We start from the raw sequence: 25,517 nt of genomic DNA, 5'->3' as shown, positions 1-25,517 counted from the left end.
TTTCAAAAAAATCGGATAAAAATTGTGACCTCTATAGGGTCCACAAGCTAAAAACGTGATTTTTCGTACAATCAGGGGCCATAATCCATGAAGTTTCGATCCGATACATGCCAATATCGAAAGCAGCCGAGATCTTTTGGGGATAAACCTGTATTTCAAGTTTCGTCAAAATCGGATAAGAATTGTGACCTGTAGAGAGTCCTAAAACAATTGTGGATGGACGGACGTCCGGACGGACAGGGGCAACGGCATAATACGTCCACATGAAAATGTGGGCGTATAAAAATGAAGATTTCGAAATAAGCACTACTTTCACATTCAATTAGTAGAATGAAATAATCAAAAAACATGCATGTGTCTTATGCACAGGCATCTTATCTAGTATACTACTAGATAGTCCCTACTGTAACATGCTGGTCAAGATATTGTAAGACGTTCTATGTTAATCCCTTAATGTGTCTATGATCTTATATTGTACTTTGTACCACCAAATCTTTTTAAATCAGAGTCAATCAGAATGGGCCTATCTTGTTTAATGGTTAAACCAGGGCTGAATAATGTACTTTCAGACACCAAACTTCATACAAATTTTATAACCTGAGCATCTAGTTAAACATTTTTTTCATTTAACCTTTAAAACTGTTCATTAGTAAAAATTAAAACAAAAGTAATTCTGATGGAATTTGATTTAATTTTCTTAAAAATGATCATGATTACAGTTACATACAATAAAAGATGAAATGGACAATAAACAAATGAATGCACTATGTATTAAGCACCAGACTTAGTAAGGATACTGTTGATGTCGACAAATTTGGCATATGATAGAACTGGTTGAGCACATTACAAATAGAATTTTAACAGTTGATTCATAGCAAAGATTTGAGGAACTGGGTACTGGCACAAATAAAGGAAAGCCATTATTGTTACCCACTCATCTCAAAATGAATAGTTGGTTTCAAACTGATATTTTCTCAGTGTCTCAATTCATTGGAATTATCAAATCAAGCTGTACCTGTTACCACTCTCTACTTCAATTGGTATCAATAATTTCCTTTATTTGTGTCTCTTCCAAATTCTTCAAATCTTTGTTACAGATCAACTGTAGCAAAGATCTTATGTTTGGGATGTGTTTCACCAGTTCTATCACATGCATAATTGGTGGGCAACAAAATTGTCCTTTAATATTCATTCCCTCTGATCTACAGAATATTCAAGAATTTACAGATAGAAACAAATAAAACAACTATTAGATGCAACAAAAAATCTAACAACTTTCACAAATTTTCATTACAATATGATGGTCATTTTAATGCACTAAGTAGACATGTAATTTTAGCCAAGACAAAATAATTACAGAATAGCTTCATCAACAATTGTTTGTATGTGTTTAATTGAGGAATTTAACATACCAATATTACAACATTGAACATTTAACCCACACTGACATTCTCTTGAATGTAATAATTAGAAGACATATTTAGTTACTTTTTCGAAAGAGAAAAGAATTAAATTTAGAAAAAAAAAAGATTAGGTAATAATTAAAGTGCATACCGATGTCCGATATCTAGTTTCATCCAAAATGATAATTGTAATTTTTTTTATGTACGTTTGATGTATGATTATTTATTATATTTCACATAAAATCGAAGAGTTTTTACATTATCAGCACTTTAAATTGTGATTTAAAATAAGTCTGTTATTTTACACAAAGTTATATACATTATTTCTACATTATTTATAGAATAAAACATCATCACTACTTGTACAATTGATAAAAATATAGTAAAATATAGTGATTAATAATATACATGAAACAAAAAACTTCAGGTTAATTACCTGAATACCAGACAGAATTGCTAGACATTTTCTTGATATTGGATATTTGTGAATTTGAGACCAGCTTATATCCAGTATAAAAAAAGAGATAGGTAAGCTTTTGATCATTGTACTGTTGGTAATAAGTGATTTTAATTACATATATTCACGATTTGATATTATTTGAGACAAAATAAGGAGACCTACAGATTAACTCATGTGTTAACTATTTGTATTTGGTATGTCTTGTGCTAAAATAACTGTATGTTGTCCTCCACCAGAAACACATAATCCTTTCCTGTAAGAAACAAAAAGATATTCAATTAGAAAATTATGGTAAATGTGCATAACATACATAAATTACATGTAGATTGTATTGTATACATTATATTATATATCATACAGTCATTTCAACCAAATAACAGCATTCAACATCTAACACAAATCAACCATATCTCTGTATGCATTATTTTTAACCCTGATAAATAAATTAAACTGAATGGCTAATAACATACATGTAGCTTGTGGGTCATTCATAATGTAAAACATAGCATTCTAGTTGATAACGGAGAAAAATACAGAAGTTGACTTACATCAACAAAATTTGAATGGTAATTTTTTCAAAAAATTTGTGCAGGGACCAATTATACATACAAAATTATTGGAACATTACCAATTGACTTTGACAAAAATATGTTGCCTAAATTCCCCAATTTATTATAATCTCTGAGTAGAGGAAATAATTAAGTCCATGAGCAAGAGTAAGACAATAAACTGTAGTTTAAAATTCTTTAGAAACATGGTATGAATAAATATAAAAAGTATATTTACCTTGTACTAAGAGCTTTTCCAACCATTTTTGTAGGTACTAAAATATCATCTTCTGAACCACTACCTAACTGCTTCGTTGTTCCCATTCCCCATGCATATATATCACCTTAATTAAACAATAAAAATATATAAATAACACCATTTACATATGCATTATAAAATTAACAAAAGTGAATGCAAATTGTCTGTAGAATTGGAGGTCAGCTTTCAATTTCAATAGTACATACCCCTTTTCTTACCTAAACTATTGATAGTAATACTTCCAAGGCCATTGTTGTGCTAAATAAATGAACTTCTGCAGAACTTTTTTTTTTAAGGTTTCAACTATGCTTACCATTTTCATCTATAGCAAATGATGCACAACCACCAGCATCTACGTGTAAACATTTTGTTTTCTCTAAACCAGGTATTAAAGTTGGTTCAGATTTCTCTCCACAATTCTCTCCTAAACCTAATCTACCATAATCTGCTCTACCCAAACAATACACTTTACCTGTAACAGAAAACATGTATAAATTAAAATGGTATCAACTTTACACTCTACACAAATGAAATGAAATGGGGTTGAACGTCCTACTTTTCTGCTCCAACTGGGGTAAGAAGACCGGCGTACACCATACAGCGCGCTATGAGGGAAATTTTGCTTGGACATCAGCGCTACGGCCTACTGTCAAGGGATCTTTTACGTGCATGGCAATGAGTATACGGGACCTCAGTTTTTCGTCCCATCTGAAAGACTATATGTTGTCCCTTCCCAGGCCCTCTGTCCTGTACCACTGACAAGGAGGAACCACATTAGAAAATCCTGATGAAATTCTCTACCCAAACAATACACTTTACCTGTAATATATATACAGTATACTACATTACATATATACAGCATACTATAATACATATATACAGTTGTGAAATATTGTTCGTTTGTAACTTACCATCTGTATCTAAAGCTATAGTATGATGTTGACCACCATTTATGACATCCCATTTAACACCACGACAAAATGATTCTATTCTTTCTGGTGCAAATCGATTTTCCATATCTGCAAAACCTAAAAATGACAATCAAATACTGAGATAATTCACAATTGACAATCAAGCACAATCACAAATCTACATATATTTTGATATTCTCAATAAAAATAACAAGTTTTTAATAATTAAATAGAATATGGCTTCCTACCTAGTTGGTAATAATTGTTTAAACCCCAACCATAAATATCTCCAGTTTCTTTCTCTTCAACAAATGTTGCATACTGTCCTGTCCACACATCAGAGAATTTGGCCAATTTTCTAGACTTATATCTTTTACATCGCACAATTCCAGGTTTTAATAAGTTTTCTGTAGAAAAAAATTGAATGATGTAATAGCATTCCAAGATATAAAGCATAAGCATGGTTTCACAATAAAAAGAAATTATAGACCATCACAAAGATGTAGCCAAATGTTTTGCTAAAATAAACAGATCAAATACATATATATGGTAAGCTAACAATATCCGATTCCTGTGATTTAAATATAATCAATGAATATTATAAATCATATATATCTTACCTAAACCTTTTCTTCCACCTCTATTAGTAAAACATTCTGCTAATCTACCCAGTTGACCCTGTTCAGCACATCCTAAAATATTCATAATATTAAAGATACATTATGGGAGATTCGATAACGAGTTGGCAGTTTTCACTATAATATACTGACGTCCAAAAGAAAGTATACACACTAAAAGTATGACTAAGTTTTGTTTAGATTAAAAGCATTTGATAAAGCATTACTGAGTTTGTCTCTTGCGTCCAAACTCAACATTTCTAAGCAAAATAAAATTTTTGAAACAAATTGACATTCTACCCTTATACCGTATACCATGGAAAAACGACTTTGATTGATGCAGCACGAAATGCACAGAGTATACTTTCTTTTGGACGTTAGTATAGTTCAAAACTGGATAATGTAAAAGCAATTTGTTCAAAATTTCATTCAAATTGATCCACTATGAACCGAGGACAAAGCGATTGAATTTCCGCCTTGCCTTGATCATCATTACTAAAGTCAGTACGATAAACAGCTAGTCTCGAAGGAAAGTTATGCAGTAAATCGGTTCACAATCCACTAAAGATCACAGCCTAGCGATGCCATCTAGAGTTGATTATGGTCTGGATAGGTTAATTAATGTCTAGTTAATAATTTAGATAACATTTCAGGCCTAAAGAAAGACCTGCAATAGACAGATTTAACTCTTGCATAATGTATGTTTAATTAGTAGCTGTTTTGCATTTATAAATATGTGTTATAGTTTATCGCTCTACCCAATTTCTAAATGCCTCTAAATGATTAATATATTGCCATTATTTTCGGGAGTCTTCTTTTATTAATCCATAAAACAGAGAAGTTGTGTGTAAAGCTTAAAGATACATTCCCATGTACAAACTGGGTGATTTAATGGTATATATGGACTAAAAACATATTCAAACTAATTAATTTGTCATAATTTTGCTTCAAATCCTTCTCAAACATTTTAATTGCCAAGGAATGCCCTGCTATAAAAATTCGATCAAACCGGGTCATGTTTATGTCACGTGACTTACTTCTCTCGGACGTCAGAGGAGAATTCATTGCATACATAAGACGATGTTGTCTTTAATCGATTACTATTTATTACAATTATCGAATCCTAATTAAATTCTCGGATTATGCACTACCCGCGTCTTTTTCCGTCATTTTTATCTCAGAAAGTGTTATACGTCTAACTCTTCATAAGTTTATCAACTTGTACATCAAGCACTCAATGTTGGCGTATTTTTCTAGAAAGATTGGATATCTCTACTTTCCATATATACCAAAATTGCCATACTTTTATTGGAAATAACCACCCGATAAATACTTTTCAAGGAACCTATCTTTAACAGAGATCTCTACCTACCTAATGTATAAAGATCTCCCTTATCTGTTAAACAAGTTAAATGATCAACACCTGAAGATATTTTAACAACTACTTCATTTGCTAATAATGGTGATGGGTTCTTCTCTATACCTGATTTAGTTAGACCTATAGACCCATTAGCATCCTGAAAAAATTTATATATAAATTATCAAATTCTATCCTAAATAAAAGATAAAAAAAAAGGTGACAGTAAATAAGCAATGTAATTGTGGGTGAGTCAAGTCCTAGTTAGCTTGGTCATTACATAGACCATGTCCTTATTTGTGACATAGGTAGGTAATAACAACAGTGAGGCTTTAATGTCCCCCGTCTCAATCTAAAAATAAATAGATGACACACATCAATTAGTTGCTAATTTATCTTTTTGTAAAGCAAAAAGCTTCAAATTGCTTACCACTTGGCTTAACCCGAGGAGAAAATGTATTGATGTACAGAAACTATTTGTAAAAAATTTGATAAACCAATTGACCAATCAAATTTCTTAACCTGAGCAGAAATGGCTCATTATTGAACTTAGTCAATGTATTGATGATGTAATGAAACTATCCACCAAGTTTCATCAGTCTCAGTTGTTGTGTCCAGAAGGATTCGCCTAAGCAGAAAATGCTTATCATTAAACTTAGCTAAGGTGTTACTAAATACCTACACCATACCATGTTTGAACATTCTATCTCAGTTAGATGTCCACATCACCTTTTGCCAATCAATCAGATATTAATGATATACTGCAACTAGTCAACATACCCTAAAATTCCCCCAAGCAAACACTTTTCCATCTTCTGTAAGAGCTGCTGTATGACTGTCTCCTGCTGAAACTTGAACTATTTTATATGGTAGGTCAACTAAAGCTGGTCTAGTTTCTGATCCTTCTACTGATGTATCTCTACCCAATCCTCCCTCATCATTACAACCAAATGTATAGATCTGAAACATTTAACAGTAACAATTAAACATACTTTACTAACACATTGCCCAGTCCTTGTAAATAAGCCATCTTCCTATACATGTAAATAATAAGCATTCTAGAGAGTTGTCTAACCAAAGTAGATTCTATCAGGTGTCTAATAATCTTTTATAATTATTAACAGTAAAAGGCACCTGAACATGCATGTGAAAGATAGCACTATATAAGTATTTATAATAAAAATAATTTAAAAATAAAAGACACAATAATATAAACTTATTCCATAAAAAAAACCTTATCCTATTCTTTAATAATTTCAAATCCAGATTTATTAGTAATATCAAGAGTCGACTATTGGAAAAATTATTTACTAACTGGAATTATGGAGAAACATGTGTTAAAGCTATAAAAATTACAAAACCGGGCTGCTTATATTGTCTCTAAAACTAAATCACACATCACCCCAGTCTTAAACAAATTACATTGTCTCTGTGTTCGAAAAAGGATTAACTTTATTAGTAATATCAAGAGTCGATTAATGTCATTTTTTAATAACTGGAATTACGGACGAACACGTGTCAAAGCTACAAAGATTACAAAACTGTGCTGCTTACATTGTCTCTAAAACTAATTAATACATCACCCCAGTCTTAAACAAATTGCATTGGCTCTGTGTTTGAAAAAGGATTAACTTTAAAATCTTATCTTTCACGTATCAATTAACAAATCTGCTATACAGTGACAAACATAACGGAAGCATAGCGTAAACAGGTCAAGCTGGACTAGCCTAATACAACGTGTGGGATTCATTGATTTGTTCCATTACATGTATTGAAAAGGTGTTATTTATTCTAGTGGACTAACTTGTGAACTCCTCGGACACATAAAGCTAATTATTAATATTTTTTGCCGATGCATTGATAATACAAAAAGGGCCGAAAATTGCATCGGCGTTGGCCGAATCAATGCATCTGCGATAAATCGATACTTGATATCAGCACTACTCTTGCATAATGTATGTGAGAACATTTTCTAGCACCTTAAGCATTCTCTTGTGGATTAAATAGTTGAGCAATACAATTATTAATATTAAGATCACGATGATTATCTCAAAACAGCAGATGGCATAATATAAAAGATCACCAACTTATGAATGAAATAGAAGTACTACCATCATTACTACCAATTTCCCCTCAGTCGCAATTCCATTACACCTTAAAATAATTATATTGTTCATATAGATTTTACAATTGTTTTAGATAGAATCTTGTTACAGTTTGGTTGTTTATTGTATTCAGTATCTTACCGTTCCTTTATCTGTTAAACAAACAGTATGCATGCCACCAGCTGCTACTTGTATTATAGGATCTGGTAGTTCAACAAATGCTGGTCGTGATTTCTCCATAATGTCTTCACCTAATCCAAGTTGACCAACATCACCCTCACCACATGTTAGTACAACACCCTTTTTCATAACAGAACCATGAGATCTGTGACTAACTGCCAAAAGAAAAATGATTAATGTTGATGATTAATTATCTTTTTGGTGAAAGTAAATGAAATGAAATGGAGTTTAACGTCCTACTTTTCTGCTCTAACTGGGCTAGTGTAAAGAAAGAATGTAACTAAGTATTTTTCAGGAAGTTTACATACATGTACGCATGGCATGTAATAGTACATTTTTTATTTCAAAAGCTAAACTCTTCCAAATGAAAATATTATGATGAGTATGCTTGATGGATGGATGACAAACATGCCATCTGAATCAGCAAATTGATATTTTAAAGACCATTTATTGAACATACATTATGCAAGAGCTAAATCTGCCTATTGCAGGTCTTTCTTTTGGCCGCGAATGTCAGTACAAATAATATCTTTGAAACACTTGGGTTAGGCAAGAACATGATACTAGCAGTAGTTTCATTTTACTTTTACAAGATTCTTTAAACAATTGTTGATTTGCCTTACATGCATGTTTCTAAATTCAATTTTTTGTTCCAGCTTTCTATGTGTCGTAAAAAAGTAGTCTTGATTATCCCGGCCTTTCAATCAGACATAGAATGGTCGGTAGACTGGCTAAGCGAGACTATGTTATGGCCGACACTCGTAACCAATTTTTAGTCTATTATTTATGGATGGTTAATTAAGTATAACATGACCGTTTATTTAGTGAAGTCTATAAATGTGTGAAACAGATTTAAGGCTTGGTATATAAATATTGTTGTGCAATTGTCAAGATAATTGGAGATATTTATTTATGGTGGGGCACCCTATTATTTGACATTAATTTATCCAGACCATAATCAGCTCTCGGTGTCATCGCTAGCCTGCAATATTTACTGGATTAGAATCCGATCTGCTGACTATTAGTGTGGTATGACATCAAAACATCTCCCATAGGATTTCTATGCTAAAATTGCTGAAGTTGATATTTTTGTTGTTTTGAGTTTAGTCCGGCAGCAGGTTGTCAAACCTGGAAATGTAGTCCACCTAATGTTTTTTGATGGATTATATATCTTCAGTATGTGTAGATTCAGAATCCAGATGATGCCACTCTGGCACCCTTGGGGAAATTTAAATATTCAAGATGGCCACCATATGTGACAGATTCTCTCGGACTTCGGTTTGAAGATGTTTTCTATAAGAATTCGAATCACTGAATTCAATGAGCTTGGGTATTCCTGAAAAAAATGACGGCTAATTCTGTTAGGGGGCCAAATTCAAAATGGTGACTTATTTGGGCAGGAAACTTATAAAGTTCCCTAAAAAAGTGTGTAATATATTTTCAGTGTACTATATATCTTCAATATGTGTAGTTTCAGAATCCGGATGATGCCACCCTGGCATCCTTGAGGAAATTAAAAAATTCAAGATGGCCATCATGTTGCATTTTCTGGTTATTTACTTTAATTTAGTGGGGTAGAATTCGGGACAGATTCTCTCGGACCTAAGTATGAAGGTGATTTCTATCAGAATTTGACCCGCTGAATCTAATGAGCTTGGGTATTCCTCCTAAAAGTGACAACTAATTCCGCTATGGGGTCAAATTCACAATGGTGGCTCGTTTTTTGAGGTAAACTCATAATGATCCCTAATAATATGGTGTATATATGAAATATAGGTTTTCGTTGTCAACTTCTTCAGATATAGACATAAATAAAGGATCAACCAAAAGGTGTTCCAACCCGATGATATTCTTTCCCTTATATTCTTATAAGGAGACAAAGTAGGCACGGTCAACCCCAATCAACTATCGGACCATCGTGCGTTGAAAGCAAATGTTTCTAATAGCCAACTGGGGCTCACATATTTGTCTTGTGCAACCTCGGGTATTGTATTGGAATACTCGCAATCGGTTGGACAGTCTTATTCTTCCCATTCCATCCGTGTCACGCAGCGGGGATAACATTTGTCTTGCAAGTTATTTGGTCATTCATACGCGCCGGTAAAGCTGGGGTTTGTATTACGCTGACAAAACATTTTCCATCCCTCTGTTTTCTAGTAGAGAAGGTGACACGGACAGGTGCCATAGTGGATGAAGATTTATGCTTGACAATTCGCTCTCCGTAGCTTCTGTTCGCATGGCTCTGTAATTTGTGCTCTTAGTCCTGTGATACATAAGTTTTTACGTTAACGGTTCTATATCTTCCATGGTCTACTAAATTTAGTTATTTTGTTGAATTATGGAAACATATTAGCGTTTCGTTCGGTCATGGCACATTTCTCCATTCAGATATAAATTTGTCGAACCCGAAAACCTATAGTTTAATACATTACTAATATTGTTATGTCTTGCCAAATATGGCCACCATTTTGAATATAAGCTCAACCCGGAATACTTTTTTGTCGGAACATGTTTTTATGTTTATATCTAAAGTAAATGACACCAAAAACCTTTAGTTTATATATTGCACAGCTTTTTGGGGGGATTTTATGAGTTTCCCCCTAAAATGAGCCTCTATTTTGAATTTGGCCCACAGCTTTTTTAGGAATAATACCAAAGTTCATTAGATTCAGCGGGTCAAATTCTGATAGAAATCACCTTCATACTGAGGTCCGAGAGAATCTGTCCCGAATTCTACCCCACTAAATTAAAGTAACTAACCAGAAAATGCCTCATGAAAGCCATCTTGAATTTTAAAATCTCAAGGAAGCCAGGCTGGAATCATCCGGATTCTGGAATTACACATATTGAAGATATATAATGCACCAAAAACCTATATTTCAATATATTACACACCTTTGTTGGGAACTTTATAAGTTTCCTGCCGAAATAAGCCACCATTTTGAATTTGGCCCCCTAGCGGAATTAGCCGTCATTTTTTAGGAGGAATACCCATGCTCATTGGATTCAGTGGGTCAAATTCTTATAAAACCCATCTTCAATCCGAGGTCCGAGAGAATCTGTCAGATATTTTACCCCACTAAATAATGAGAAAATGTTTAGGGACCAAGCTATCCAAAAATATCGGGGTTCAAATTTTCTGATCCCTTGACCCCTTTGGGAGGGGCCTTTTTTTAAATCGGAACCCCTCTGAACGAGGACATGGCTATCTCTGCCAAAAATGGTTGCAATTTCATAATCTGAAGTTCATTCTCGTGTTTTTTCATCATGTCGACCTCATCTATGATACATGTACACTTAAAACGATTGGACGTAGTTTTCATTGACTTCCGGTGGGGAATATCAATTTCAGGTGTCAAACTCGGATTGATTTCACCCTGTAATCTTTGGATTTTCATGATCTGAAGTTAATTCTGTTTTTCTTTTTCATCATGCCAACCCCATCTATGATATACTTAAAGCAAATGGAAGTAGTTATCAATTGACTTGCGGTGGGAAATACCAATTTTCGGTGTCAAACTCGGATTGATTTCAGCCAATAATCTTTGGATTTTCAGGATCTGGAGTTCATTCTGGATGTTCTTTCATCATGTTGACCCCATCTATGATACACATAAAGTGAATGTAAGTAGTTTTTATTGACTTCCGGTTGGAAATACCCATTTCCGGTGTCATGCAGTACCACTTTTTGTGGCTCCTGAAGCATGGTAAAAGTTTCATGCAGTCACTTTTGGGTCATTGGAATGTTCTGTCATGAGATTCAAGATAAATCTGACGTTTGTGACAAGTAAACCATTTTGATATCAAAAACAAAAAGAAATTATAACAAGTCAGAAGTCGCAAGAAATGAAAACAACGAAGTTCCTATCTTGGAAATAAATATATCATCCTCATCCCCTTGCACATCACTGATCATATAGGTACGCTCCTTATCAAAACCCTTGCACAGAGATGAACAAGGTCGACCATTATTTCCGAAACTGCACTGCCCCATGCAACCTGATTTACAGCCACTTTTTGTTAGTTCAGTTAAAGTTACAATTTCATATTTTTAAGTTATATTTTTCAAATGTATTAAAATAAAGCCCTAAAATAGATGATATCTATAAACAGTCCTACCTTGTTAAAGAATAATCCTATTAATCCTATAATTCACTATTGCCAGTTGAGAAATTGGCAAAAATATCATTTTCAACTTCAAATTCAATCGTTTGAAGATAGCTATTCCATGGGGGGAATAGAAAAACAAGGGAGGTAATTGTGTTATTATTTCCGGTGTGAAGATTTGTAAGTGTGAGAAAGATAACCTATGATCGTATAATAGTGAGTTGAAAACCTATTGAGCAAAAGACATAGAAATGATTATGTTTTGACTTTCTTAGAAAATATGAAATTGTAACTTTAAAGCACAAGGGTCAGGCAGAGTAAGATTCTGCACAAGAACCTACATAACCTGTCACTCTTAATTATCAATGATCAATCACATCACACATATCCATACATGTAGGTACACACACACACACTTAAATTGTTTAGGTCTTGACCTACATTGCTCCATATAAATATCGTAATATGAAACCTTTTTATTTCTTCGACATCAGAATGCCTAAAGTTCTTGAAAGTCGGCGAATCTGCTTTGGCTCAGCGACTCGAAGATTCGTACAATTCTATTATCCGTATCCATGTGAATGGTACCAAACTTGCGTAATAAATCGAATACTTTGCCATTGAGGTGTAGAATTCAGATTTTAAAATATCCATAATAAATTGAATATCAAAACATGAATCACACCTGTGCATGGCACTGTATTCCTATACCGCATGTGGAGGACAGGTAACGCCCCCTGGAATTCATTACTCACATATCCTGTCTATATTTATATGAAATATTTTTCCGAACTAATTATTTGATTTTGTCAAATTGTCTTATAAATTATTCATAGCCTTTATTTATGGAAATTGTTATAATTGTTATAAATACACCAGGCAACAAGCTGTGTGCATTGATTTCCATTCCAGCCACCACTATATTCATTACGGTAGAATTTTTTCACATGACTTGGGGGAGCGTTTTAATTTATTTAGATATAATACTTCATAATGCTATAAACTAGTGTCAAGCAGATGAAAACAAGTGTAGATGGTGTGAAATTCATTGTTAGAAAATTGTCTACTTCCAAACTGTGCGAGTAACTGTAGCCTACGATAGAGCGAAATGTAAACAGTGCAAATGGCGTTTTTTCACAGTATTCCCTTGCTTAATTCTTGCATTTAGAAACGAATAATTAAATGTACCTGACCTGGACGTGAGTATTGAGGTCTTAAGTCAATTTACTGAACATTAGGTAAAATTTAGTCCACCTGTCGCAAGAAAAGCTACCTGTCAGACGAAAAAATCGCCTGTCAGCGACAAGTAAACAGACGAACATTTCGAGTCATATCATGGGTGAGCAGGAGGACGAGAATGATGAATAACTGATGCAGTGAACAGAATTGTATCTATTTCCAAGATATGATCTTTTTGTTTCTTTTCTGGTGACTTCTTTTTCTTTTTGATATTAAACTTATTTACTTGTTACGAACTGGGTGACTGGAATGTTCTGTCATGAGATTCAAGACAGAACATTCCAGTCACCCAAAAGTGACAACATGAATCATTTTACCATGCTTCAAAAGCCACAAAAAGTGGTAGACTGAGACACCGGAAATTGGTATTCCCCACCTGAATTCAATGAAAACTACTTCCATTTGCTTTAAGTGTATCATAGATGGGGTCGACATGATGACAAAACCCCAAAATGAACTTCAGATTATGAAAATCCAACCATTGTTGGCAGAGATAGTCATGGACTCGGTCTGAGGGGTCCGGCTTTCAAAAAGGCCCCTCTCAAACAGGTCATGGGTCGAAAAATTTGAACCAAATAATGGGGTCCGCATGATGAAAAAACTCCAGAATTAACTTCAGATCATGAAAATCCAAAGGTTATTGGCTGAATTCGAACCGAATTTGACAACAGAAATTGATATTTCCTACCGGAAGTGAATGAAGACTACTTCACAGATGGGATCGGCATCATGAAAAGATAGGTTGCCAGGCAACGAAACATACACCCACAGCAGCAAAATCATCCGAGTGGTCGCCAAGGGTTGTCGCATATTTATTCCTTTGTAGGTAATTGGGGGCCTTTACAAGACAGTTCCATACAGATCAGATTATAATTTTTGCCGTTTGAGAGTTGACAAGGGCCCTTATTCACGAAAACTTAAACTAAGATACAATAGAAATTTTAAGAAATGCTGCAATTCGATTGGCTGACCAGTAAAATCAATTTGCATATATCCAATTTGCATATTGGTCAGCCAATTGAATTGCAGTATTTCTTAAAATTTTGATTGTATCTTAGTTTAAGTTTTTGTGAATAAGGGCCCTGGTTCTACAAACTGAAACAAGGGTCTCAACTCTGGAATTAATCTACAGAAATTATTGAAATTTGACAGGCTTTTTCGTTTTACTAATTTAAATAATGCATATAAATTTCATACTGATCAGATGATCACTTTTGTCATTCAAACGTTCACAAGGTTCACAACCTCCATAACTCTAGAAATTATTGACGGAAATTGCTGAAATTCAATAGACCTCTGTTTCACAAATTTAAATGAGGCATATAAATTTCATACATATCGGATGATAACTTTCATCAATCGAGCATTAACAAGGTTGAACAAAGTGAAACAAGGGCCATAACTCTAGAAGTAATAAACGGAAATTGCTGAAATTCAATAGGATTCTTCTCTTTACTAATTTAAATGACGCATGCAAATTTCATACAGATCGGCTTAACTCTAGACGTAATATATGGAAATTGCTGAAATTCAATAGGATTCTTTGTTTCACTAATTTAAATAATGCATATAAATTTCACTAAGATCGGATGTTAACTTTTGGCATTAGAGCGTTCACAAGGTTAACCAAAGTGAAACAAGGGCCATAACTCTAGAAATAATAAACGGAAATTGCTGAAATTAAATAGGCTCCTTCGTTTCCCTAATTTAAATATTGCATATAAATTTCACAAAGATCGGATGTTAACTTTTGGTGTTAGAGCATTCACAAGAAATTGTGGACGACGGACGGACAGACAGGGGCGACGGCAATATACGTCCACATTTCTATGTGGGCGTATAAAAACACCCGAATGAACTTCATATCCTGAAAATTCAACCATTATTAGCGGAGATAGCCATGGCCTTGGTCAGAGGGATCCTAATTTCAAACATGCCTCTCCCAGAGGGGTCAAGAGGTCGGAAAATTTGAACCCCGAAATTTTTGGATAGCTTGGTCCAACATCAACCCAAAATAACAAAAAAATCAATTTTAGCATACAAATCCTACGGGAATGACATGTCATACCACACTATATTGCAGGTCTTTCTTTAGGCCTGACATGTTATCTTAGTTATCTAAATCATTATTTAGACATTAATTTACTTATCCAGACCCTAAACAACTCTTGATGCCATCGTTAGTATATTTGAAGACTTTGTTTATTATCGTACCAATGTTAGTAATGACAATAAAGGCTAGCCTAAAATTGAATCGCTATGTCTTGGTTCAGAGTGAAGCAATTTGACTGGAATTTTCAGAATATTCTGTTTTCATTATCTATTTATTATAGCAAGAACTGTCAGTTTTTTTATCTAATCTTAAATAACGCCCCTTTAAGTATTGGCCGTGTTATAAGAAACCAGCAAGTTTATGGGGTTATCAAAATTACCGGTAACTGCACTAATTGCTTGGATCGTCTTCATTTGCCACATGGCCTATTTTCACAAAGGCAACTTACTGGATCTATCCTCTATGAATAATCAGCTTGTATATTTATGGGATTATCAAATTTACCATTGTATTTCTAAGGCAATTTTTTTTTATTCTTTCGCCCAGTAACAAAGTTAGTTGTGTCATGGATGTGTGGACGACTCAACCAATGTATTTGGATATTTCTGGACGACTTAGACTTTTCATGTGGACAAGTTTGCATGTTGACCAGTTAACTGGCATTCTCACTATTATCAATACCTCTACTCAAATTTTCAACCAAGACTAACCTTTTATTTTTGAAAGATTTTTATCAACTTTTTCTTTTGAGATTCCATTTTCCTTAGCTACTGTGTTGTTTTTCTTATCTTTGCTAGCTGTAGAAGTTTTACCATTTAATTTATTCTCTTTTCCACTTGTGGTAGCTTTATCACTTGTCTTGCCATTCACTCCTTTTTCTGTAGATTTTGTATTTTTAGCAGCATTTGTTTTTGTTGTCCGTGTCTTTTTTTCGGGTGTACCTGGAGAATCTTCTGGGTTTTCCAAAACTCTTTTCTTTCCTTTCGCAGACATCTAAATTGATTAAAATATCAATAAGTTAATTCAATGAGTCTTGCTTCATTTATTTACATTTTTCTTTTTCTGGTTGACTTCAATACATAATTGTCATTAATGACTTCGGTCTCTCTGGTACAGTGTTATCAGAGAATGGATTGTTCAGTCTAGGCCTAGGGCCATAATAACATTAAGCAAGTCATTTTCAATTACTAGTTATACTATAGTTTCAACAGCATGTGGAACACAATATCAAGTATATCTCAAAATTGACAATCATGGTTAATTTCTGCTTCAATAATACAATCATTGATGCTTTGCACATGTAAAAATTATCTCAAACAAATAATTTTCAACACATATCGTCATAATTTGTATTGAAACAAATGCTTTTATGACAAACAATGAAGTAGGTCTACATAATCACCACACATTCTTTTTAATTTTTATGGTAACACATTTTCAAACCGACATTTTTATGTAAACAAATCAAAGAAATAATATGCAGTCAGATTTCACATTTATTTCAATGGGGATGAGTTGTTAATCTATGTGGGAGCCACAGTGACACACAAGTGCTAAGGCGCTGGTTCACTCACCAGGTCTGGGGTTTGATCAGTGTTGGCCAAGAAATGGCATAGTGATTTTCCAGTGTGGTTTACCATTGTCAGTGGTTCAGGTCGGAGGCAAGCAACAGGGTCTAGAGGACTTGTGTACACATTGGTGTGCAAGTAAAAGAATCCTTGACAGTTGGAATTCGACAAAAGAATAGGCTGAACTGCTGTATGGGCAAAATTTCCCTCATAGCATACAGCATGGAAACATTTTTAGGGTAAGGATTACGATCTTGAATGGGAGTTACAACAGGGGCTCAGTAAGTAAGACGCTGATTCGCTAACTGGTAGGTCACAGGTTTGCTCACGGTGTTGGTCAAGAAAGTTGTTCAGAAACAACAGTGTCTAGTTGTTCAGATTGTATAAAAACCTGAGGTCCAGCGTACACATTAGTGTACTATAACAAAATTATAGTAAGCTGTATGTATGTATAGACCGTGTCCGAGCAATATTTCATCATAATCATAGCACACTGTATGGCATATGCCAGTCATCATTAGAAATGAAATGATTGGTTCAGAACAATAGGAAATGATGAAATGAAATGGGGTTTACCGTCCTACTTTTCTGCACTAACTGGGCTAATGGATATGGGGATCCACAGTGGCTCAGTGAGTATGATGTTGGCTCGCTAGTCTGGACAGAAATGTTTTTAAATGTTGACAGATACCTACTTAATAGCAATGCAAAACATTGCTTGGGGCGCCACAGTAAAATGAGGTTGTTTTTTTTTGTTCCCAGACTTTGGCAATGTGTATGAGAGAGAGAGAGAGAGGGAGAGAGAGAGAGAGAAAATGGGGTTTAACCTCCATTCATCACAAACTAGTTCATTTCAGGACTAACATTTGGTTCAATTTTATTTTAATAATTCCCTTGTGCATAGGGGTCTTTAGCAGTGGGAGGAAACAGGAGGACACAGAGAAAACCCACAAGGTTGGACATGCGACCCTATTCCATGACACATACAACCGGGGAATCGAAATCAGGCCAGTTGACTCAATGACAGACCTTATGATACCGCGCGCACATGCCAACCCCCAGGGAACGTGTATGAACAGAAACATCAAAGACTTTACAATACTGAAAACTTGAGGTCCATATGTGAATCATATCATAAAATTAGTGTCTTTGATGCAAATTACCAAATTTGTTATTTTTGGCATGTTGCAGACCCTATACCAAAACAAATAAATTATGTAGCCCAAATTTGAAAATTCCATAGATGGTGAATTGTCAGATGAATAATTCCCGAAAAATATGATGCCAATATCTTCAACAGTTGCTGAGAAATAGTCTTTGGTCACTTTTTTTTTCAAGTTCTAAAAAAAGGTGTAAAATGGTGTCAATCAATTTTGGGTCTTGAAATAGCTACAAATGTTGTACCGTTAAACTGTGTTTAACGCTACAATTGATACAATCTAAGACTCCTTACGCAAGTAAAAATAGGTTCAAACGCACAATTGTCAACACATATCATTACAGTTTGTATTGAAATAAGTAATTCTATCACAAATAGTGAGAACTGAACCACTAAAATAGTTATTGAACAGTTTTTCTTTGTGGTAATTATGCCTTCTACATTTTCAAAGTGACATTTCTTTTAATGTAAGCCGCCATGACACCAGCCAGATGAAATTTCGGCAAATTTTGCGTAACAGTTGGGTTTCATCAAATCAAATAGTTATGCGGCAAGACTTCACCTTTATTTCAATGGGAATTGGTTTATTATATGTTAAGATATGTGCAGTACAGTTTGAGGTCAGTTTATGTGTAAATTTAGGGGGCTATAGGCTAGTAAACTTTTTGTAGTCATTTGACTAAAAAAAACAATCTGATTAAAATACAGATCTATATTTCGTTTCGTTTTTTTATACTTTCGATGGCCTACACTACATGAAGATCTGACAAGTTTTAGCGATAGGTCACGTCAGGGGTCATAAGACCGACTTTTGACCTATGACATAAGACATTCGATTAACCAATCAGCATTGATGTTACTAGTGAATTACCCACAGTTCCAGTCAAACACTCGATTCGACAGACCATTTGATTGGCTGACCCCTCATTTCAAGCGGAACACAAGTTAAATAACAAGTCTTCCAGATCCAAGTGTAGTAAAGACAAGTAAACGATTGACTAAAAAACTTGCGCAAAGGAACTCCATAAGACGAGCCACTATTGTGGCTGGAGTAAGGCGGACGACATCAGTAGTGGAACCATTTCTGGTCTTGAAAAGTGCATTAACTTTCAGATTTCTTAACTGATTTTGATTTTTTTTCCCTTAAGTTTCTTAAATGGGAGGAGGGTTGGAATGCTAGTAAATATTCAGTTTTAGTCAAACTGAAAATAAAAAATTTTGTATTGCTAGACTACACTATAACTCATTGTGTAAGACTAACAAAACAACAAATCAACACATCATCATGATTATCATTAGCGGGGCCTATTAATTATTGCACTTTTATAGCTTTAGTTTTAAACCTTATATCTGGCTGTTTTCGCCAGTTTTGAAATTTCAGTTGCGAACTGTAAAACTGAATTCGGACAATAACATTGCTTTTACATATCTAGTTTCAATGTTTTAGTAAATTAGAGAAGAACATAAAAACACAACTTTAACCTTTGCAAATAAATGATGTTTACCGCCGACTCACGTTTTCATTTACACTGATGCACTTGCGCAAGAATCACTTCCGCATCCGGTTAATTGTAGACTTGGTTGTTCAAAATCATTTTTCATATTTATACTAGATAAAACATCTAGATAGGGTTAACAAAGCATTTGTTTCATTTCCTGTTGTGTGTTTTTAAAACGTACCGAGACGCGAAGAAGAGACCTTAGTAAGTATGCTAAGAACTAAATTTAGTACTGAAAACAGAAAATCTGATTAGTCAGGTTGGATAAATAATTAAATGAATGAATACATACATACATACAAATACATACATGTGTAGTATTAATAATAACTAAGAGGGGTGCATATTTAAGCTTAGTCGGGTCCATCATATCATAGATTTACCCAATTAGATTGTTTGGGGTAAATCTATGGACCGAGCTTCGTCTACTCTAGGTAAAGAGACAGACAAATTGAAAATAATTGTGTCGGATTCATACCACAGTATAATGTAGCAATGAGAACGTAGCCGACTGATGTGCTTGTTTTTAATTCCATGTGGCAAACTCAGTTAATGCATGTAACATCTGAAAAATAAGATAATTTTATACATAGTTCCTTTCCGAACTGTCTCTGACATCGTCCGATCAGAGACAGTTCGTAAAGGAACTATTTTATACTATGACTAATTAAACTTACAGAGGCCAATGTTGTGGCACAACTATCACCTAACTCCAAATATTCATGTTTAAATTAATGAAACGTTGTTTTTATCCGACATACACCGTCATACATCTCCCATTTAAAAATAGCGTTCCTAGTAACGACTTAACGCCTCGATTTTAAATGCAATGATTTATACCTGTTTCAGGTAGGATTATATGCTTAATTGTAGTTGGATGTGGCAGAAATGTTATAAATAACAACAATCAATCGTTGTTTTAATGGAAAATATTGTCAATTTTGCTTACTGAGACCCAAAGCGTTGGGCTTTGCTATGTGAAACTATATTGTACCATACTACCATCTCTTATCTCGAAACATGAAGGGTTGATAGATGAGGTTTGTTATCTAAGTTGTATATTAATCGGCTGATCCGCACGTGGTTGATTCAGACCAGATTCATGGCCGATTTCGACCATTCTTGGCTGATTCGGACTATATGATTTGAATGACATGAGTATTTAAAATATGTTTGCATATATTTAATAAAATGACAATAAATAGTGTAATTAGTGATGGATTATTTTAATGATATGACAAAAATGACAATAAATTAGTGATTGATTATGAACTAAATCACAGAAAAGGTGCTTCACATTCTTTACTGATCCGTACCAGATTCGGACCATGACAAGGTTCATTGTTTGTATAACGAGAGTATTTAAAATATGTTTGCATATATTTAATACAATAGTGTAATTAGTAACGGATTACTTCAATAACCATGAGCTAAATCACAGAACAGGTGCTTCAAATGTGATTGGCGATGTCTCAATACACAATATTACCATACTACTCAGTATTATATAGCTGCATACCAGTATAATTACTGCATTGAATAACCCCATATCAAATAGCTGAATATCAGTATAATTAGTAATTATGAAGTTTATAAAATAAAATAACCATCGGCTGCCAGACAGGATAGAGAACAAGCTAAACAAAAAGCAATTTTTCATAAAATCAAGGGCCATAATTCAGGAAGGTACGATCAGGTATTGAAAGCAACGCAGGAAATTATGGTCCAATATGCGCGAAAGGAACCAAGATCTTTGGGTTATAAACTTACATTTCAAATTTCAACAAAATCAGATAAAAATTGTGACCTCTATAGGACCCACAAGCTAAAAACACAGTTTTTCGTACAATCAGGGGCCATAATTCATGAAGTTACGGTCCGATACATGCCAATATCGAAAGGAACCAAGATCTTAGGGAAATAAACCTATATTTCAAGTTTTGATGAAATCGGATAAAAATTTTGACCTGTAGAGTGTCCACAAACAATTGTGGATGGACAGGGGCGACGACAATATACGTCCACATGAAAATGTGGGCGTATAAAAATGGCATGTTTTAATTGCATAAAACGTGTACGGTTAATAACTTACATAAGATTAATGAGATAATCCCTGTTAATACAGTCACTGTGACATCAGAAAACGGAATATAAACATAAATTTACATACATAAAAGCAAATATAGTCATGCTATAGATAAAACCCTTTTAAAATTAATTCAATATCAAAATCTTCGTTTCTATTATTTTTTTATCGTGTGGTTGGAATCAGTCTGGTTGTGGTCCGAATCAGCCTAGAATGTGGACCAAATCAGCTTTGACTTTTGATCCGAATCAGCTTGGTTACAGTTGTATTTTTCAGTACAAGCTCAATGACGAGTACATTGTATTCCTGTCTCAAAACTACATTAGCCTAGGAACTGAAACTTTTCCTCATGAGTGTACCCGAGATTGTATTTTCTTGCATGCAGCCACAGAATATTGTAAAAGTTATTGCAACCTCAGTATGGGTTTGGAATACGCAGAAAATGTTTTCACAATCGCAGGAAACTGTAGCATAATGGCAGGTACCATTATAGAGTTTTTCAGCCGATCAGGTACTGGTACCCCGGGTATGACTATTATTATAGCCGACAAACACCCCTTCAGCCTTACTAAGATGTACATGTAGGCTACAATATCTGGATTATATTTTCAGGGAAGCAAAAAGAAAGATGGGAGATAGATATAATATTCACACTCAACTAGAACATCTACAATCAAAATACATCGGTACAGGTCACGCTGATACAAATAAATGGGAGTGGTTAACTAATCAACACAGAGATAGTTCTGCTTCTTACCTTGGTCACTTTGATACACTAAATTATTTTGGACTAGTTGAAAATGAAGCCAAGGCCCGGGTCAAATTCAATCTGATGGAGAAAATGCTGCAACCATGTGGTCCACCTCCTAAAAGACTAGAGGATTAATTTCTTGGAGTGTATTGTGTTATTTGTAACTTTAATTGTATTCTTCATTGACCAATAGAAATACTTGAACTAGATTACATGTGATACTGCCAACTTTTTAATTGATTGGATAAGCTGTTTATTGGGCTTGGAGGAAATGCTGACAATTTACACCTCAACAGTCTGGTGGTTGATTACTCTTGTGAATCAATCTGCTGTGTCATCTTGGTGGCGTGTTAATTACATTAGTCTACAACTAGTTGATGATACAGATTCATGTAGATATAGCATGTGTACACAGTATAGACACAATGTAAATCAACTTTTATAATTATCATTGTTTGGTTCCATACTGAAATACAGATAATAAATTATATGAATCTGGATTAGTGGCTGGATTCTGGTATAACTGTCATGTTCAGTTACTGGTATATATTTTTAAATCATTTTGTCTGCAATTTCATGTCTTAACATAAACAAATAAAGATTCATAATGATACTTTTTTTTCCTTTGTTATGGTTATTAATGCTTTGGAAAAAAGGAGACCAACTCCACTTGTTCTTTTAAGGGTTTAGTCTTGTCACACCACATACATTCATAGCATTGCATCGAATATGATGGGCAATTCCACGGTAATGGATGTACATCTTGAACTCTCATATTTTGATTACTTCCAATATTAACTAACAATGAATGATTAACTATTTGGGTTTTATAATTTATATACAAGTATCCTTTATACATACATTATGTAAGAGCCAAATCTGCCTATGAAAAGACCATAATCATTTTTCGATGCCATCTTATGTGTCAGATTTTCACTGAATTTGAATCCAATCTGCTGCTCAATGCTCATTGATGATTATATCCGAAAATGGATAAACAAGACTATGTTATTTATCGTACCGACTTTAGTAATGATGACCAAGATTAGGCCGAAATTTCAATTGCTAATATCTTGGTTCAGAGTGGAGCAATTTGACTGAAATTTTTAGCATATTCCCTTCACATTATCTAGTTTTTAACTATCATAATGAGAACTGCCACCTCTTTATCTAATCCTCCATAATGCCCCTTTAACATATGTTTTAAGTATCCACAAATATTGACTCCTCAAAGTATGGGTAACGGACGTACAGAAATGAACACCATGATTTGCCTGTGTGAACACAGTTCTAAAACTTTGTGAATTTTCCTTGTAGGAAAGGGCACTAGTACTCCATGTGTACTGTATGATCACTTTTCACATTTGGATTTTTGTAACCCAGTAAATTACAAATTATTGTGGCAACACATGTACATATTTTCTGATAACGGACGTACAAGTGCAAATTGCTAACCCATTACATGAGATGAATAAGTAAACTTTTAAATAATCCCACAGATAGATAATAATAATTAACTCATCTAAATTAATGGAGCAGTTATTTTCCTAACAACATTACTCCTTGAGTGAAATATTTTGACCCTAAAATTTTGGTAAGGGGGGACGTACATTTTGATGCTTTGAGTTTGATGTGTTAAAGAACCAGTGATTCTTGACACATTTTTCTTCTGAATTAAAATGGACTAACATAGTAGAATTTAGAAATATATATTGAACTTCCATGTTACAGACATTCAGACTGCAAACATTAAAAAGCAGTCTAACCAAAGAACAATTGGTAAAAAATGGATTAGATTCAATGAAACATATGCTACAGCCATTATAAATTCATGTTACTTTCAATCAATTTTATGCCGTCGATTTTTATACGCCCACATTTTCATGTGAACGTATATTGTCGTCGCCCCTGTCCGTCAACAATTTGTTTGTGGAGACTACAATTTTTATCAAATTTTGACGAAACTTGAAATATAGGTCTATCTCCCAAAGATCTTGGTTCCTTTCGATATTGGCATATATCGGACCATAACTTCATGGATTATGGCCCCTGATTGTACGAAAAATCACCTTTTTAGCTTCTGGACACTCTTAAGAGGTCACAATTTTGATACGATTTTGATGAAACTGGAAATGCATGTTTATAATCCAAAGATCTTTGTTCCTTTCGATATTCGCGCATATCGGATCCTAACTTCCTGAATTATGGCCCCTGATTGTACGAAAAATCACGTTTTTAGCCTGTTGTCCCTCTAGAGGTCACAATTTTTATTCGATTTAAAAAAAAGTGTTAGTATATCGCCGTTACACCGTAATGATGGTTGAGTTTGAATTTCATGAAAAGCAGACCAAAACTGTCGGACAAAATGGCCACCCCTTGTACGCAAATAGTGTAACCATCTGGTATATAAAGGTTGTGGACCTCCTAGAGGTCACAATTTTGATCCGATTTTGATGAAACTTGAAATGCATGTTTATAACGTACCTAAAGATCTTGGTTCCTTTCGATATTAGCGCATATCGAATCGTAACTTCCTGAATTATGGCCCTTGATTGTACAAAAAATCGCATTTTGAGCCTGTGGTCCCTATAGAGTTTACAATTTTTATCGGATTTAAAAAAATAACATGTGAATATATCACAGTTATACACTAATGATGGTTGAGTAAGAATTTCGTGAAAATCGGACTAAACTGTCGGACATAATGGCCGCCCCTTGTACGCGAGAGAGAGAGAGAAATGGGGTTTAACGTCCACTCCACACAAACTAGGTCATTTCGGGACTACCATGGTTTTAATTTTATTTACATAATTCGTCTGCGCGTAGGGGTCTTTAGCAGTGGGAGGAAACCGGAGGACCCGGAGAAAACCCACGAGGTTGGACAGGCAACCCTACTCCTTGCCACGTACAACCGGGGATTCGAAACCACGCCAGTCGACTCAATGACAGACTTTATGATACAGCGTGCGCACACTAACCATTCAGCCATCCACCCCCCCCCCCCCCTTGTACGCACATTGTGTAAAAATATGGTATATCAAGGTTGTTGACTCTCTATTAGAGGCCGCAGTTTTTATCCGATTTGGATGAAACTTTAAATATATGTTTTTATCATAAAGATCTTGGTTCCTTTTGATAATCACACATATCCGAACGTAACTTCCTGGATTATGGCCCCTGATTGGTTGAATTATCTCATTTTTAGTTTGTGGATT

General features: G+C 34.4%; 1 protein-coding gene across 1 annotated transcript; it reads right to left on the bottom strand.

Annotated features, from left to right (window-relative positions):
- Positions 1-1,685: 1,685 nt before the first annotated feature.
- Positions 1,686-19,510, bottom strand: LOC126817866 (regulator of chromosome condensation). Its single transcript, XM_056100211.1, has 10 exons — positions 19,449-19,510; positions 15,950-16,232; positions 7,802-7,995; positions 6,336-6,515; positions 5,571-5,715; positions 4,202-4,273; positions 3,830-3,988; positions 3,582-3,698; positions 3,472-3,489; positions 1,686-1,696 (listed from the first exon to the last, which is right to left on the bottom strand). The coding sequence occupies exons 2-10, from the start codon at positions 16,230-16,232 to the stop codon at positions 1,686-1,688; spliced, it is 1,179 nt and encodes a 392-aa protein (XP_055956186.1). The 5' UTR covers positions 19,449-19,510.
- Positions 19,511-25,517: the final 6,007 nt, after the last annotated feature.

Source organism: Patella vulgata, chromosome 4, assembly GCF_932274485.2.
Source record: "Patella vulgata chromosome 4, xgPatVulg1.2, whole genome shotgun sequence".
Lineage (NCBI taxonomy): Eukaryota > Metazoa > Mollusca > Gastropoda > Patellidae > Patella > Patella vulgata.
The sequence above is the reverse complement of the archived record's forward strand: the minus strand, read 5'-3'. Positions and strand labels throughout refer to the sequence as shown.